At 41.3% G+C, this 17,009-nt stretch overlaps 1 protein-coding gene across 2 annotated transcripts; it reads right to left on the bottom strand.

Moving 5' to 3' along the window:
• Positions 1 to 1,331: 1,331 nt before the first annotated feature.
• Positions 1,332 to 15,220, bottom strand: CCDC117 (coiled-coil domain containing 117). 2 transcript variants are annotated; one of them, XM_082416361.1, is made up of 5 exons: positions 14,162 to 15,220; positions 13,432 to 13,482; positions 7,128 to 7,352; positions 6,520 to 6,657; positions 1,332 to 1,752 (listed from the first exon to the last, which is right to left on the bottom strand). In XM_082416361.1, exons 1-5 carry the CDS (start codon positions 14,341 to 14,343, stop codon positions 1,707 to 1,709), a joined length of 642 nt encoding a protein of 213 aa, XP_082272487.1. In that variant the 5' UTR covers positions 14,344 to 15,220; the 3' UTR covers positions 1,332 to 1,706. The 2 variants fall into 2 exon arrangements, with proteins under 2 accessions (XP_082272487.1, XP_082272486.1); XM_082416360.1 differs by having other exon boundaries at positions 1,332 to 4,242; positions 14,162 to 15,216.
• Between the last annotated feature and the right edge of the window lie 1,789 nt (positions 15,221 to 17,009).

Raw genomic sequence — 17,009 nt, 5'->3', positions numbered from 1 at the left:
AGCCCAATCCTAGTACTTGGCAATGCAAACTTGCTTAATCTCTGAGTTTCTGTTTCATAAGTGTAAGAACAATCCTCCAGCTGCCCCACAATTAAAAACCTGATCACCAGATTTTCTAGAACTGAAAATTTAAGTGCTGAGAATCTATTTAGGGATTGTGTAGGCAGATGTAATTACAGATACATTTTAGCTTTCAACATTATAGAACAAGCATCTGAAGACTGGGGCTCAAGTAATTTACATTCAATGACATCACATGAAAGAGACAGCTGTACAACAGGAATAACACAGGACACAACCTGTGTAGATTGAATTTTCATTTCCTGCACAGATGGGTGAAAATTACTAAACACTCAGGATATCCTATCTTCATACTGAAACACTAAATGGAATGGTTAGAAATAAAAACATCTTTCTCTGCAAAACCAAAGCAAGATTTCTATTAAATGCAGAAGGTTGTCCATAACTCAAAGAAGCAGGTGACAGATACCTGTACACCATTTCCCTGGGCCTTGTGACACCAACGTGTGCTTCTCTGCTTTTCTACTATGTGTGCTACTGGAGCAGGCAAAGTAGGGACAGAACTGTAGGCAGAGGTAGTTAATACCGCCTACTCCAAGAATATTTCATGGCATCAGATTATAATCTTCTAAGATTAAATCTTTACCCTCTGACTTCTAAAGTTAATTAAGGGACAGGAAGACTGGCTTGTTTACCCACTAACCAGTTGCTGAAAGACAACATCCTGTCTTGCTGGAGCTATAGTCTAACACCATATTATAACTGCATGTAGCTCATCTCTCAAATGCCACTAGTAGAATATTTGAACCAAACTGATACATACAAAACTATATTCCCTCAAGGAGTTTAAAGTTACACTGCCTGAACCATACTTTATTGTAGATTATTTCAATGAAACCTAAACATGTTAGGTATTGCTGTAAAAAGACCACTGGTCAAGTAGGAACCCTGGACCTGGTGAATTGGATTATTATACTAAATTGTCACTGTCTACTTAGGCTTAGTTTCCAAATCTATAAAAATAGATAACTTCTAGCTGTGATTTCCAAATTTTGGTAAAAAACCCCCAATATCCTGAGTTTCTGTAGCCGTAACTCAAACTCTGCCTGCCCACAAATCAGGGATCCACATTTATCAACTAATGGTTGTAAATATGCACGCAATACTGCCACCCAGTGACCTGTCAACTCAAGAAAGGAATGACCATGTAACTGAACATCAAGAGGAATTTTCCTACTCCCTATTTTTAAAGGTCCCAAACTTGATTTCATTTACTTAAGTGCAGGAATACAATATCTCAAATAGTCCAAAACACTTAAGAAGTTTTATTGAAAACAAAATACAAAAACACCAGATTCTCATTTTAAAGTAAAACAGCATCTTTCACAACTTTCCAAGTACTCCACCATTCTTATCACTAGTAAAAAACAAAACCAAGGTTCCAGATCCAAAATAATTAATGAACCCACTGGTGAACATTTTTCTCATGGTTCTAGCTTCCACTCATTTTTTAAATTTTACATTTGCACCTTTTCAAGAATGAGTAGCAGTTTTTATTTAATATCTGTGAGAACCGCACTTAACTTTCTTCATATGAAATAGAAAACCACACATACCCTAATCAAACTCAGAGAAAATACACATTTGTTCATTAAAGCTCACCTGCTTTAGATAATTTTTTCTCTTCACACATTAGCATAGTAAGCCAATGTTTGATCCATGCTGCAAAAGCTGTACAAAATGAGAAGACCTGTTAATTCCCTAGGGAAACCTTAAGGCAAAAGCAAAAGCCTTACTCTACAAAAGAAAAACAAAGCAGAGGCATGGGGACTGTGGAGACGGCTCAGATGAGTAAGCACCACAAGGATGAAGAAGACGATTTTTGTACAAACATATGCAGGATAAAGTTTAAAAAGGAGCATTGAACGTCCATGTTTCCTGCAGAAATAATGATCATGTCAGGTAAAATGACTCCTGAAACAAGTTCTGCTTGGATCTTAATTAACAGAATCTTATTAGTTCTCTCCTACATATACCCGTGGTATCAGAGCCTTGTTTCAGAGCTCTTCTTTCCTCCTGTTCACTGTACAGACCTGGATCCCAGGCCTGCCCAACAATCCCTATAGAAGACAGTGTTAGTGTGCTTGGGTCCTTCTTTGGAAAGGTGTCACCTCTCCTTCACCTGAACACTGGGACTAACTCCAAATTCCAGGCAGTCACTTCATGTTTTTGAGCTGTAGCAGAACAAACGCATGGAGGTTTCTTTAAGGCTACAAACTTTACAAGTTGGTCCCATTAACAATGACCGAGAGGCAGGAGTTTTTTAAACGGCATGAATCAAACACTTGCACATTTCAACAGAATACAGTTTACATTCATCTCTAAATCTGAGATTAAGAAACTATTAGCTGGTTTCCAACTGGTTTCAATACTGGTTTGAAGTTTGAATAATTTTACTGTGTAGACATTAAATATTTTGTTTAAATATTAAACATTAAATCTTTTCCTGACTATCCAGACAGAAATAGAGAAAGCAGGAACAACAGGCAGGAGAAGAAACAGTCCAGTTAACAGACTTGTGACTTCTATGCCATCTGTAAAAAGGGGAGGGACTTCGGCATGGGTTTCAAAATTGCCCGGGAGCTGCCTCCTAAAGTCACCTCTACTTGGCATAAACCATGTTTTCTACACAAGGTATCTGATTCCAACAAAGGCAAAAGAAACCCAGAAAACAAAACAGAAATAACTGGGGTGGTCTCCCATTGTCTGATAAAAGAGCTAGTATTACACTCAATAAGTTATAGTGGATATTCTGTAGCACTAAAGGAATTGTCATTTTACTTCGTACTACTGAGTCCTTGCCACACAGAAGAGCTCTTCCTGAGAAATAAAAAACTTCAATCCTGGTTACCCTCAGAGGATGCCTTGAGCCTGGGTAAGGTCCTCAAGATGAAGATTTCCTGCTAGCAGGAAGCTATTCTCTACTAACTTTTAGGCTTACTGCACCATAGTTGAAACAATAGGCAAATTGGCTATTTCAGTAAATCTCAATGTCACTTGCCCATATGTGCTCAGCGAATTATTCAGTCACTGTTTTCTAAATTAACATTAAAGAACTCAACTTGCTTATACAGGCACAACTTTTTTTTTTTAACTACAGAAGTTATATGCTGGGCTTAGCTGATACAGCACTGCCCCAGGATTACCTGAGGGATGCTTCTCCCAGAGCCAATTAGCACATGGTTTACCTCACAACCTTTTAAACTATCACTCAAAATTAATTAAGCTGTAAACATTACTGGATAGCTGGGCTTATCAATTATGCAAGGGAAACCAAGGAGCAACAGTAGCACAAGGCAAAAAAGCCTCAAAGGAAAAGCCTTTTCTTTGTATTTTTCATTGCATTTTCAGAGGCAAAGAGGGGAGCCACAACACTACTGGCTATTTAATCAATATAGCTACACTGAATTGACAACTAATATACAGGTTTCAGAGCCTCTGTTAATTTCCCCAGCATAGGCTTAAGCTACCGCCTCCTTACTCCTTCTCCCCAATCATATATAGTCACCACTGTAAACAGAGCTCATATCTACAGATGAAGTTGTGGCTCAACTGTCAAAGTACACGTAGTAGGAGAGCATCCTACATTAATGCATCTTTTTCAACTCAAGTATCTGAATGATATAGACAATGTGACAGATGACTTAAAAGTCATGCTTACACATATAGCTTCTATACTTGAATTAGCAGAATGTACTTATCCCTTTAATAAGACCCCTAGAAAACTGCTTTTCTCTTGAGACAAGTTTCCTTGGCAAAAGTTGAATTCAAGAAATGGCTACCCAAAATGAGAGTCCCACCCCAAATCACAGGTGGAGATATTACACCCGTTTCAAAACTTTCAAGTCCCTATACTGTACAAGCAGGCTCATGACTGAACACATAAGCCTTCTAAAATTTGACTTTAGTGTAGAAACTGGTGTCTAGAGTTCCATCTCTTCTTCTGTGCAAGCAGCTGTCTCCAAACCAGTGTAAACAGGCAACCCTGTTTGCCGAGGTTCCAAGAACAGTTCAGTTCTTTGAGGGAAGGCAGTGCCAGCAGCTGCATGCTTAGTTTGGCTCTCTCCTGTGTAGTTCTTAGCATTAGATGACGGCTTTGGCTTATCAGAAAGGAGTTCAGGGAGAGGTTTCCAGAGCACAAGCTCCATGGAAGGACGGCTCCTAAGACATAAAATACAGATTTTTATCAATAATTTTGTAACATGAAAATAAAAGACATACATTGAAAAACTAATGTTTGCTACCTAACATCTAAAAACTGATGGGATTAAATAGATTTATGACAATCCAAATTGATCTTTACAAAGGCCACTCAAGTACATTAAATTTTACAGTTCTGCATGCATTTTTAAGCAAACCAACTGGTTGTACTGATGCTGTGATCAGAATATAAACATTCAACATGAAGAACAGAGGCCCTTGATTTAATTTATTATAGTTTTTTCTTAAATTGTGGTTAATATTAGCAGATGTGAGCTACTATCTTGTACTAAACCATTATAAATGAAAAAGAAACACTGGCCAAACACACTAAAAATATCTCAGTATGCCTTTTGCTTAGTACAGCTATGAAACATAATGCTTTTTGCAGTAAGCCACTGTCTGTGCTTACCCCCACCCCCTCGCCGCCCTCTCCATCTAGTGATGGTTTGATGGTTTCTGGGACCCAAGGGCAAGTAAGGAAAAATAAAACACAAACAATGAAGAACACCCACACCCACACACACAAGGCTAGCTTCTGGAAAACTACCAAGAGCAGAAAGTGCTATGTTTTAGGCTAGAGGGCAATGTGACCTGCTTACTCTTGGCTAAACTATTTACCTATCCTAAGGGCTGGGTAGTCAGAATTATAAGCTCAAGCTAGGAGGCTAATACAAAACCCTTGTGAGCTAACATCGAGCAGCAGTGGAACCCACTGTGTCTAAAGACAACACTGCCTCATCTACCTGACATCAGTGGGACTGGTATCCTAGGAGAATTTTTCAGATATCTGACACTTACGCTCACTGAGTACCAAGTCTATCTGAAGTCTTTTCTAGGCAACTCCTAAATGGCACTTTATAACTTGCCTACTACAGTTGGCCCTCCATATCTGTGGGTTTTTGATTCAGACCATTTTATTTTTTAATTAATTAATTAATTTATTTACTTATTTTTGGCTGTGTTGGGTCTTCATTGCTGTGTGCAGGTTTTCTCTAGTTGTGGCGAGTGGGGGCTACTCTTCGTTGCAGTGCGTGGGCTCCCCATTGCAGTGGCTTCTCTTGTTGTAGAGCACGGGCTCTAGGCGCGCAGGCCTCAGCAGCTACGGCATGCGGGCTCAGCAGTTGTGGCTCACGGGCTCTAGCGCGCAGGCTCAGTAGTTGTGGCACAAGGGCTCAGTTGCTCCACGGCATGTGGGATCTTCCCAGACCAGAGCTCGAACCCATGTCCCGTGCATCGGCAGGCGGATTCCTAACCACTGCACCACCAGGGAAGCCCCCAGACCATTTTATATAAGGGAACTGAGCATCCTTGGATTTTAGTATCCACAGGGGGTCCTGGAACCAATCCCCCCATGGATATTAAGAGACAACTGTACTTTACAGAGTCGGTAATGACCACTTGAGATCATCTAAGCTCAAGGACTACAAGAATTACAGGGCTATCATTAGTTCTTATGTAAATGGGCTCCAGGCTGCTTTGCTTTTCAGGTTCTTATGTTTGCTTTCCAGTTGCTTCTCCTGTTCTCACACTGTACTGTCACTATTCACTACTATGAGTTTGTCTGTTCTGCTGTTTGTGTGTTTCTACTCTGATGATCGAGGAAACCAGATAACTGAGCTGATCAAACTGGGTCTAAACTAAGTGCAAAATGGCTCTTAGAGCTAAAGGCCTGAGGGGCTACACACTATGAGATAAGAATATGAGCTGTGGATTGTGGCCTTTGTGATAACTTTTTTGACTGCTGGGAGACTTTTGTTTCCTAGGTCCTAATAGTGGTCCTAGATAACTGAGAGAGCCAGGTAAAAGGTACTTTTGAAATGTGGTTCCTACATCCTATCATAGGAATTTGAGAGAATGGGTTCTTTTTTTTTTAACTTCTTTATTGGAGTATAATTGCTCACAATGGTGTGTTAGTTTCTGCTGTATAACAAAGTGAATCAGCTATACATACACATATGACAATGGGTTCTTTCTTGCCAATCCTCCCATTTCCAAATATTAGACCATTAGTGCATTTTAGGACTTCAAAACAACCCAGGGCTGAGTACACAAGGCAGCCAACTCCTGCTTGCATAGCATTTTGCTCACCCCAATGAACTAATAAGAAAAGGTCTCCAACCTGGGCTAAATACAAAATGCACTGTGCTTTCACTTGGTTGGCGATCAGGAAGTGTCTAGAGACTGGGTTTTCCCTCCAAGATCATAATTGAATGGAAACCAGAAACCAAAACTTACATGGACTCAATCATTTTCTTTGTAAAGACTTCATCAAATTCCCTCTTCAAACCTGTTTTCATGGTATCAGAAAGGACAAGGCTGGGGAGATGGTTAATATTTCTGTCAGCTTCAACTTCTTCATCTTCATCAATTATTCTAAATAAAGACAGAAGCGAAGGAAGATAGAAAAATTATTTAGTTAAGCTATTATATATTCTATTAATTGGACAAAATTTTAAAAATAAAAAAAGGATAAACGCAACAGGTGCTACAGCAAAATATCAAGTAAAATATGAGACTATACCTGAGAGAAAGAAGTATACACAAAAGAGTTGTTCAACATTTAATCAAAATGTTTTACATTAGAGGCAATCAAATTTGAAGAATGTGTCCCTAAAAACCCTCATACCAAAAATATTCAGAGACAGTAAGTGAAAATATTAAGTACAGTTCTATGAGAAGAGCTTACTTTAACATTTAAAGTGTATACTTTGAACTTCCTGATTTTTATAGTCTGATACGTTGAGGATCAAGGAATCACCAAATGATGAATTAGACTAACTTGAAAGAGTAGAGATGTTACATAGGAACAATAATAAGCAGCTAAATATATGCTGCCCATTTACCTGTCCTCAATTTCCTGAAGCCTCCTTCGGGCAACTTCACACTGTGGTTCTCCCGTTGTCTGATCCATCTCTTCACAAATAACATCTAACATGCCAGGTGCAGAAAGACCACTAGTGCACGGATTTACTCCATGACCCTCTATATCCTGATGTGCACAAAGAATCCAGTCATTAGGACCAGCACAGAGCCCTGCTTCAGTTAGCCTTTTCTTTCTTACTGGACAACTGAAAAAAAAAAAAAATCAATGAAAATCCTGGCTAATATAAATGAAATGTGTATCATCCCCATCTCTAGTCAAATTCTTCTACGAAAAAACTCTAATTTTTGACAGTGTGTGATTACAAGATGGAAAATCACACATTTTCTTTTCTGTCACTCTCACAGCCTCCCTGAGATGTTTCCCTTACCGACATTTCTCAAATTAGGTTGCAACTGCAAGATTTTTGCCTTTCCAGATTAGAAGTGTTCAATGCGGGAATTTAAAGTCGTTCTTACTTATTCAGCTCTGGAAAGGTCAAGTGGGAGGTAAAGAATACAAAAATCACTAAGTAGCAATTCAGTGCCAGCCATATTTTTTCATACTGCTGCTGCTCCATTACACTGGGCATATGAGGAGGTAATCTGCAGGCATCCTATATTCCCTTAGGGCAAAAATATGTGCTTCATCAGGGCTGCAGCAAGTACTACAGGTGCAAATGGTATTGCTGATTTTTTGGTTCTCTCCAAAAATGGCAGAGGCTGTCATTTGCTCTATGGGTCCCTGACTAATAATGGGGTGCACTTTTCTCCTGCCTTGCAACATAAACTATCTTCACTTCCTAGAAATTTTGTATTTCCTTGAGACCTTAGAGTTCATCAAATCCAATTGCTTTGTTTTGCACATGTGGAAACAAGGACCTAGAAAACTAAAGTGCCCCCTCCAAAGTGTCACGTAAGGTGAGTTGTATTGATATTTTGGGTACCAGACCCCAGAGACAGACCCTGAATCCTACCTCTATGCCATTCTCACTAAAACCTCCTGCCTTGTTAGGGAAATTCAACTGTTCAAGCTCTTACCACGAACTAGCATCTGCAAGCACTATGACATGCCTGGTGTTTAGCTGAGAGCTGTCCTGAAGCAAGTTAAATAGACAACCAGCCCTGCTCTATTTGAGTATTTAGACCAAAAGTACATTATTGCCTGGGCATCACCAAGCACAATCTCAAGCCCAGAACACAGTTCTACAACCAAAAAATTCATTAATGGCTACCAGAACTTCTGATTCTAAACTAAGAGTCAAAGGAAGAAGCATGTATTTTATAGAGAGAAATTTCTATTTCATGTGAAGACTACGAAAATCAACATTCAAGTCTCTGGCAATATAATATCTGACAAGTAATAATGCTCTCTTGAACCTAGATTTTTGACTGGAATCAACTATTAAATGAGATGTTTAGTTTATAAATATTTTTAATTTATAAGATAGTATTAAGAATGTCTATCCATAAATCAAACATTTCTGTAATATTTGGATAAAGTATGTGACGTTTTCGAAAGCAGAAGAAAAAGTTATAGACATAAGAAGTCATGTTGGACTTCCCTGGTGGCTCAGTACTTAAGAATCCACCTACCAATGCAGGGGACATGGGTTTGAGCCCGGCCCAGGAAGATCCCACATGCCGCAGAGCAACTAAGCCTGTGCGCCGCAACTACTGAGCCTGTGCTCTAGAGCCCATGAGCCGCAACTACTGAGCCCGCGTGCCACAACTACTAAGCCCGCATGCCTAGAGCCTGTGCTCCGCAACGAGAAGCCACTGCACCTCAACAAAGAGTAGCCCCCACTCGCTGCAACCAGAGAAAGCCCGCGTGCAGCAACAAAGACTCAACACAGCCAAAAAAAAAAAAAAAAAGTCATGTAAGAAAAAGCAGAATAAATCTAGAAGGAACAGGTAATTTCCTAGCATATCTAACAATTCAACTATTAAATACAGCTGAGGGACTTCCCTGCTGGTCCAGTGGGTAAGACTCCATGCTCCCAATGCAGGGGGCCTGGGTTCCATCCCTGGTGGGGAAACTAGATCCCGCATGCATGCAGCAACTAAGAGTTCAAATGCTGCAACTAAAAAATCCTGTATGCCACAACGAAGACCTGGAGCAGCCTAAATAAATAAATAAATATTAAAAAAAAATATCTTTAAATGCAACTGAGTATCAGAGCTGGGTTCTGATCTCTGATCTCCAACATAATTTGGGCTAAATTATTTCATGCCTCTAGGTCCACTTTGCAAATAATTAGAGATCAATGATGATTAAGTCCCAAAGAAAATGGGATATAAAAGACTTTAAAGTTCTGATAAGAGCTATGGAAGTGGCAGGCGGGCAGCACACTTCTGCGTATTTGACATCCAACTGTCCAGCCCCAGGGCCTCAATCTCTCCATGTGTATATTAAAGATGGTTATTTAACTTTTAAAGCCAATTGTTTGTACACTTCAAACTTTTTATTTATGACACTGGAATCCTTTATTCAATAATCTCCTATAGGGAACCCCAAAAGATAAAAGCAAAGAGGTCCCTGTGTATCCACAGCAATCCCAAGGCAATAAAGAACATAAATATTGTCTGGTCCAGAGTTTTTAAATTTTATTTTATTATTTATTTATTTAAAAAAATTTTTGGCCATACGCCGCAGCATTCGGGATTTTTAGTTCCCCAACCAGGGATCAAACCCACGCCCCGTGCAGTGGAAGCACAGAGGCTTAACCACTGGACTGCCAGGGACGTCCCTGAAGTTTTTTAAAACTGAGACAACTTTCAAATCTACTGTCTCATTAGTCTATGTATCAACCAGGTGAGAAAATTCAAAGTTTCTGCTGGCAAAAAAAGAAAAAAAAAAGATCATACACAAAGTTGAAAGACAAACAACAAATCTGGGGAAAACAAAACATATATAATAAACTGGCTTCCTTAATAAAATTTCTTATAGATTAACAAGAAAAAGACCAATAAGCCAATAAAAAATTTGCAGAAACATGAACAATTCACACAAAATGAAACACAGATGGCTTAAAAAAAAAGATGTTCAACATCGCCTATAATTTACAAAATACAAATTAAAACAGGGATCTAATTTATTTAATTATAAAATGCCTATACTTATAAAAGTACATACAATTTAATAATTATGAAACAAAAATCCATGAAAATATTCAAGATATAGACTGCTGTCAGAATCCCAAAATGGTACTCTACTCCCTCCTCCCTGTAGGTAAATACTGTCTTTTATGGTAATCACTTCATTTTTTAAAAAATACATTATCAAGTATGTAGATATGCAATCTTCAAGTTTTTAGTTTTGCCTGGTTTTGAACCTTATATATAAGGAATTATACTGTATACATATACATTCTTTTTTTTTTTTTATAAATTTTATTTTATTTTATTTATTATTTTTGGCGTTGGGTCTTCGTTGCTGTACGCAGGCTTTCTCTAGTTGCGGTGAGCGGGGGCTATTCTTCGTTGGGGTGCGTGGGCTTCTCATTGCGGTGGCTTCTCTTGTTGTGGAGCACGGGCTCTAAGCGCGGGCTTCAGTAGTTGTGGCTCACAGGCTCTAGAGTGCAGGCTCAGCAGTTGTGGCACACGGGCTTAGTTGCTCCATGGCATGTGGGATCTTCCCGGACCAGGGCTTGAACCTGTGTTCCCTGCTTTGGCAGGCAGATTCTTAACCACTGCGCCACCAGGGAAGTCCCTACATATACATTCTTGTGATGTTTCTTTTGCTCGTACTATAAGACACATCTAGGTTGATAGATGTGGGTTTTTTGTTTTTGTTTTTTTTTTGCTGAATTGAACTCAGCAAAAAATTTACTTTATCCATTGTACTGTTCAGGGACATTCCAATTTTGAGCTAACATGAACAAGGATGCTATGGACTTTCTTGTACATGTCTCCTGATGAGCACATGTACATACTCAAGAGGAAAACTGCTGGGTAAATGGGTATGTGCACCTTCAACTCATGCGATAATGCAAAACTGTTTCCCAAAGTGTTGTAGCAATTTACATACTCATCCATAGTGTATGAGAGTTCCTGGTGCTACAGAACCCTCCAGTATCTGGTGGTGAAGTATCTTATTGTGCCTTTAATATGCATTTCTCTAAAGACCGATGAGGTCAAAAATCTTTTCATTTAGTTGGTCATTTGGATATCCCCTTTGGGGAAATCATTTACTCATTTTTTTTTTTTAGACTGTCTGCCTATGAGATGTAATTTTTTACCTATCAGTTAAGTGGTGATCAAAAAGTTTGAAAATACAGTTCTGATGAGAAGATGGAGAAACAGGCATTCCCACTGTAAAAGGAGTATAAATTGGCAACTTTTTTCAAAATTCAAAATGCATATACTTTAAGATCCAGCAATTTCCCATCTAGGAATCCATTTACCTACTTGCAAATATATACAAAGAACTTAAAAAGAATGGTGGTCCAATTTCACTGCAGCACTATTTACAATAGCCAGGACATGGAAGCAACCTAATTGTCCATCGACAGATGAATGGATAAAGATGTGGCACATATACACAATGGAATATTACTCAGCCATAGAAAGGAACGAAATTGAGTTACTTGTAGTGAGGTGGATGGACCTAGAGGCTGTCATACAGAGTGAAGTAAGTCAGAAAAAGAAAAACAAATACTGTATGCTAACACATATATATGGAATCTAAAAAAAAAAAAAAAAATTCTGAAGAACCTAGGGACAGGACAGGAATAAAGACGCAGACATAGAGAATGGACTTGAGGACGTGGAGAGGGGGAAGGGTAAGCTGGGACGAAGTGAGAGAGTAGCACTGACATATATACACTACCAAATGTAAAATAAATAGCTAGTGTGAAGCAGCTGCATCGCACAGGGAGATCAGCTCCATGCTTTGTGACCACCTAGAGGGGTGGGATAGGGAGGGTGGGATAAGGAGGGTGGGAGGGAGACGCAAGAGGGAGGGGATATGGGGATGTATGTATATGTATGTATAGCTGATTCACTTTGTTATACAGCAGAAACTAACACACCATAGTAAAGCAATTAGACTCCAATAAAGATGTTAAAAAAAAAAAAGAATGGTGGTCATGGTAGATTTGTTAGTAATAACAAAGATTAGAATTAACTTAGAAATCCATCACTAGGAGACTGGTTAATTATCTGTACCTAGCTTTACAATAGAATTCCACTCACCTGTTGAAAAAGAAATTAGGTAGAACTCTATGTGCCCATATGCAACAAGCTACAGGAGAGTAAAATGAAAAGATCCGATGTGCTGCAGTGTGAACAGTATCTTACTTACAATGTAAAAAACCAGAAATATATAGTTATAAACTTGTAAATTTTTACATTATCTTCCTTAGGAGACATAGGAAACAGGCAACAAGGGTAACCTCTGGGGAAAACTGGGAGCAAGGAGTTTAAGACTTTTCAATATGTAGCCTTCTGCAAACTCTTTTATTTTGTGCATATAACAATATTCACATGGCTCAAAGTTCAAACATTACAATCGCTTATGCATTTTTTTAAACATTTTTATTGGAGTATAATTGTTTTACAATGTTGTGTTAGTTTCTGCTGTATAACAAAGTGAATCAGCTATACGTATACATATATCCCCATATCCCCTCTCACCCTCCCTATTCCATCCTTCTAGGTGGTCACAAAGCACTGAGCTGATCTCCCTGTGCTATGCGGCTGCTTCCCACTAGCTATCTATTTTACAATGGTAGTGTATATAAGTCCATGCCACTCTCTCACTTCGTCCCAGCTTACCCTTCCCCCTCCCTGTGTCCTCAAGTCCATTCTCTACGTCTGGGTCTTTATTACTGTCCTGCCCCTAGGTTCTTCAGAACCATTTTTTTTTTTTAGATTCCACATATATGTGTTAGCATGCAGTATTTGTTTTTCTCTTTCTGACTTACTTCACTCTGTATGACAGACTCTAGGTCCATCCAACCTCACTACAAATAACTCAATTTCGTTTCTTTTTATGGCTGAGTAATACTCCATTGTATATATGTGCCACATCTTCTTTATCCATTCATCTGTCGATGGTCACTTAGGTTGCTTCCATGTCCTGGCTATACAGTTGTTTACAGAGTGACAAGTTTCCCTCTGACCTGCCCAGCTCCGTTCTCTAAAACGTAACCCATGTTATCAGTTCCTTGGACCTCCTTTCAGACACCTGATGTTTCACCCTTTCACTTAAAAACAAATAGCTATGGATATAAAATAGGTTAGATTAAGTGACCATTAAATGAATAAAAGGCACCTGAAACTTACTCATCCTCCTCCTCCTCTCGCTTGTGTTTCTTTCTATGGTGAACTGAAACACTGTTGAAACAAACCAGAAAATCAGTCAGTTGAGAAATTTATGGAGCGGGTGCGTTCAGCATACACTTTCTGGCTCCGATAATCTTGCCCACCCCATTCCCACCAGCTGTCCCCTTCCTTGCCGAGTGGGATGGATATACAGGTCACAAGTTCAGTCAAGTATAGAGACTGAAATCTAAACTTCTCATTTGGTCAAGACCGGGGGAGATAAATTGAGGGGGACCACCGTAGGGAAAACGTATCGGGGCAGGCACCGGGCTAAGCACTTTATTTTATGATCCCACTAGGAGGACCCACTTCTGTCCCAAGTTGCGGATGAGAAAACTCAGTGTCCGAGAGGCGCTGAAAGTTAACAGCAGCGGCGGCTCCGCCGCGGTCTGGAGGGAGCGAGGCGAGTGCGCGCCCAGGGCAGCTCCAGGCCCGGCTCGACCCGGCTCGACCCGGCTCCCTCCCTCGCAGGCCCTGGGCGAGCTCGGACCGTCTCCTCACTTCCCGGGACGCAGGGGGGCCAGGGTCCGAACCGGACCCCCGCGCTATGCTACCTCAGGCGACTTACGGTAACCGACTGTGGGGCTCAGTATCCTCATCAGCAACCCGGGGCTGAGAAGTCCCCGCCGAAGGTCGCGGGGAGGGTCAACTAGCCCGCGCCTGCCCGCCCGCCGCCCGCCGAGATCCTCACCGTCCGCGCGCCGCGCTCCCGCCCGGGCTGCTCGGGGCGGCGCGGGGTTCCCACCGCGGGGCCAGCTCGGTGCCGTCCGCCCCCGGCGGGAAGGCCCGGCCGGGGAAAGCCGGTGGCGGCTGTAGGAAGTCCGAGCCGCCTCTCAGCGGGAGGCCGCTGAAGGGCCGGCCGAGCGCGGCCATGGCCGGGGAGATGAGAAGGCTGCGCCCGCGGCCCCGGCCGCCCGCGGCCCCAGACCCGGCAGCGGCTGCCACAGCGACTGCCAAGAGGCGCCCGCTTCTGCGCCCGCTCCCGACCCCACGTCACGCCTTCTAGAACCCTCCACCCCAAGCCGCCCGGGGCACGCCGGGATTTGTTGTGTGTGGAGAGCTGCTGACGCGAGGGTTGCCGGGAGTTGAAGTCCTTGCGGACTACAAACAAGATGGCTGCCCGGCCGAGTGTCCGGGACTGGAGGATGGCCCTGGCCAACCTAGAATATGATCTAGGTTCGAATCCTCACTCAGCAAGTTATGGAACCTCTGTACCTCAGTTTTCTCAGTAGTAAAACCTGAAAACAGTAGTACCTATGTTCATAAGACCGATGGGAGAATTAAATGGATTAAAACATCTAGAGCCCTTAGGACACTTCTTGGCACATAGTACACGTTAAAAATCAGCTACTAATTCCTTCTGTGTTTTAATGTAAATGAAGTTGATGATGCCTTAGAGGGAACAGCATGGAGGATCAGGGAAAACCTCAGAGCTCTTGTGAGAGGGACTGGCAAGACTTCCAGGCTCTATGTGGGGCATCCAGAGACAAAGTCTTGCTAAAGGGCTAGCAGAATTTGCCACCACAACCACTGATCACGATCATTTTTCCCATCTCAGGAAATGGCACCATCATCTAGTCTGAGTTGCTTATTATACCAAAGTCAATGCCCTTCAGCCAAAGACCACCAAGAACACACCTGTAATCGACCAAAGATGGATTTATTGACTTACTGCAGTAAGGGAGTGTCTCAGTAACAGCGTGTTAGAAAAGGCTTCCTATAGGATTTTGGTGTGTCATAGTGGGATTTGGGAGCAGGTCAAAGAAGCAGGGCTCGGGCTTCCCTGCTGGCACAGTGGTTGAGAATCTGCCTGCTAATGCAGGGGACACGGGTTCGAGCCCTGGTCTGGGAAGATCCCACATGCCGCGGAGCAACTAGGCCCGTGAGCCACAACTACTGAGCCTGCGCGTCTGGAGCGTGTGCTCCCAAGAGAGGCTGCGATAGTGAGAGGCCCGCGCACCGCAATGAAGAGTGGCCCCCACTTGCCACAACTAGAGAAAGCCCTCGCACAGAAACGAAGACCCAACACAGCCAAAAATAAATAAATAAATTAATTAAAAAAAAAAAAAAAAAAAGAAGCAGGGCTTTGCTCTGGACTTAATACTGTCAGGAAGCAGAGATAATTCTATGGTTATCTTAGCTAATCTTTTCTAGAAGGTGAGGGGAACGAAGGGAGCCTAAACCTACAGTTGGTAAAGAAGCAACAGTCCTTGCGTTAGCCAGGATGGGAGATGTTTGGTCATTTTTGTGCTTTGGACAATGTTTAGGATTGGATTACAGACAGGATTACAAAGGGGTCTTGCTTTTATCTTGATCCATAGAAGTCACATCTCAGTCCCTGTTTGATGTTGATGTTCTGTGAAATGGTTTAACAAGAAACACCAGGGTCCACCTGATAGTACCAGGCCAGTTTCAGCTGTCAGAAGATGCTTTTCTCTTTCTAACCAAAACCCTAAGCATCATCATTGATGCCTCTTTTTTGTTCACCGTCCCCCCTCCCCATATTTAATCAGTTAGCAAGTCCTATGGGCTCGTGAAAGGCCTCCAGATTTCTCTTCATTTTTCCCCATCTCCATTGCCTTCATGATAGTATGGGAAAAAGTAAATGGACCCCTTTGTCTAATGTAATATGATTGATTCAGTTTAAGTTTTCTTAGTGACATTTACAATGCAGTTTTGCCTCCTTAAGGTAACACCCTACTTACCTCAACTGGATATAAAAGATATTCTCCTGGGTCACTTCTACAAATGGCCAACTCATTCCTCACCTGAAAAAAAAAATCCTTCCAGATGATGTTATATACACATATACATACAAATATACATTTATAAAAGGGAGTCCTACTCTATATATTATTCTGAAACTTCTTTTCCACCTAATTATATTTCTTGAATGTCTATCCAAATTCATTCTTTTATCCTTTAATTCACAATTCTATACTAGGTTGCATGCCCCTTATCAAGCAATGTATTAGAATTAATAATTTATTAGGTACTTCCTATTTGCAGGTGCTCTTTACCCAGACAAAGTCAAGTATTCCTCATAATAATGCTAAATTGGATGCTTTTATGCCCCCATTTTACAGATAAGGAAATTGAAGCAGGTTATGGTTCCCAATTCCCCCAGCTGTAAGTGCTGCCAGTGTTCGGCCCCAGGTCTGAGACCCTAGATCCTGCCTTAAACTTCTAGGCTTTGCTCCATCTCATTGAATTCCCTGGAAAAAGTGCTTTGGGGGAATCAGTGAAAGCCTCAGTATAATGTGTCTGAGAGAGACTACATGGAGCTTTGGACTCCCGGAAGAAAAAAACAGGATCATTGTGCACCGTCTCCCACTCTAGCTTGGGGAGAGTGGCTACGGAACTTAACAGTGGCCACTGAGAACATCTCTTCTTTTCAGTGACAATCCAGGCCTGCCTCCTAGAGGTGACTTCTGGCTCACCTCTCATAGGATTGGTGGGTCAGAGGCATACAGACACTTAGACGTTCCCTTCTTGACTCCTTTTTCCTGGTGGCTAACCTTATTTATCTTTTTATTAAA

Source organism: Balaenoptera physalus (genome assembly GCF_965194825.1).
Source record: "Balaenoptera physalus genome assembly, chromosome: 12".
Classification (NCBI taxonomy): domain Eukaryota; kingdom Metazoa; phylum Chordata; class Mammalia; order Artiodactyla; family Balaenopteridae; genus Balaenoptera; species Balaenoptera physalus.
This window is presented reverse-complemented; position numbering and strand designations above follow the sequence as displayed.

Excerpts from the sequence above, each read along its gene's own strand:
- CCDC117 (XM_082416360.1), bottom strand. The coding sequence starts at position 14,343 with ATGGCCGCGCTCGGCCGGCCCTTCAGCGGCCTCCCGCTGAGAGGCGGC. Across the intron at positions 6,658-7,127 it reads CTTCAGGAAATTGAGGACAG|AATAATTGATGAAGATGAAG; the intron begins GTAAATGGGCAG and ends GTCTTTATTTAG. Across the intron at positions 4,243-6,519 it reads AAGAAAATGATTGAGTCCAT|GAGCCGTCCTTCCATGGAGC; the intron begins GTAAGTTTTGGT and ends TTTATGTCTTAG.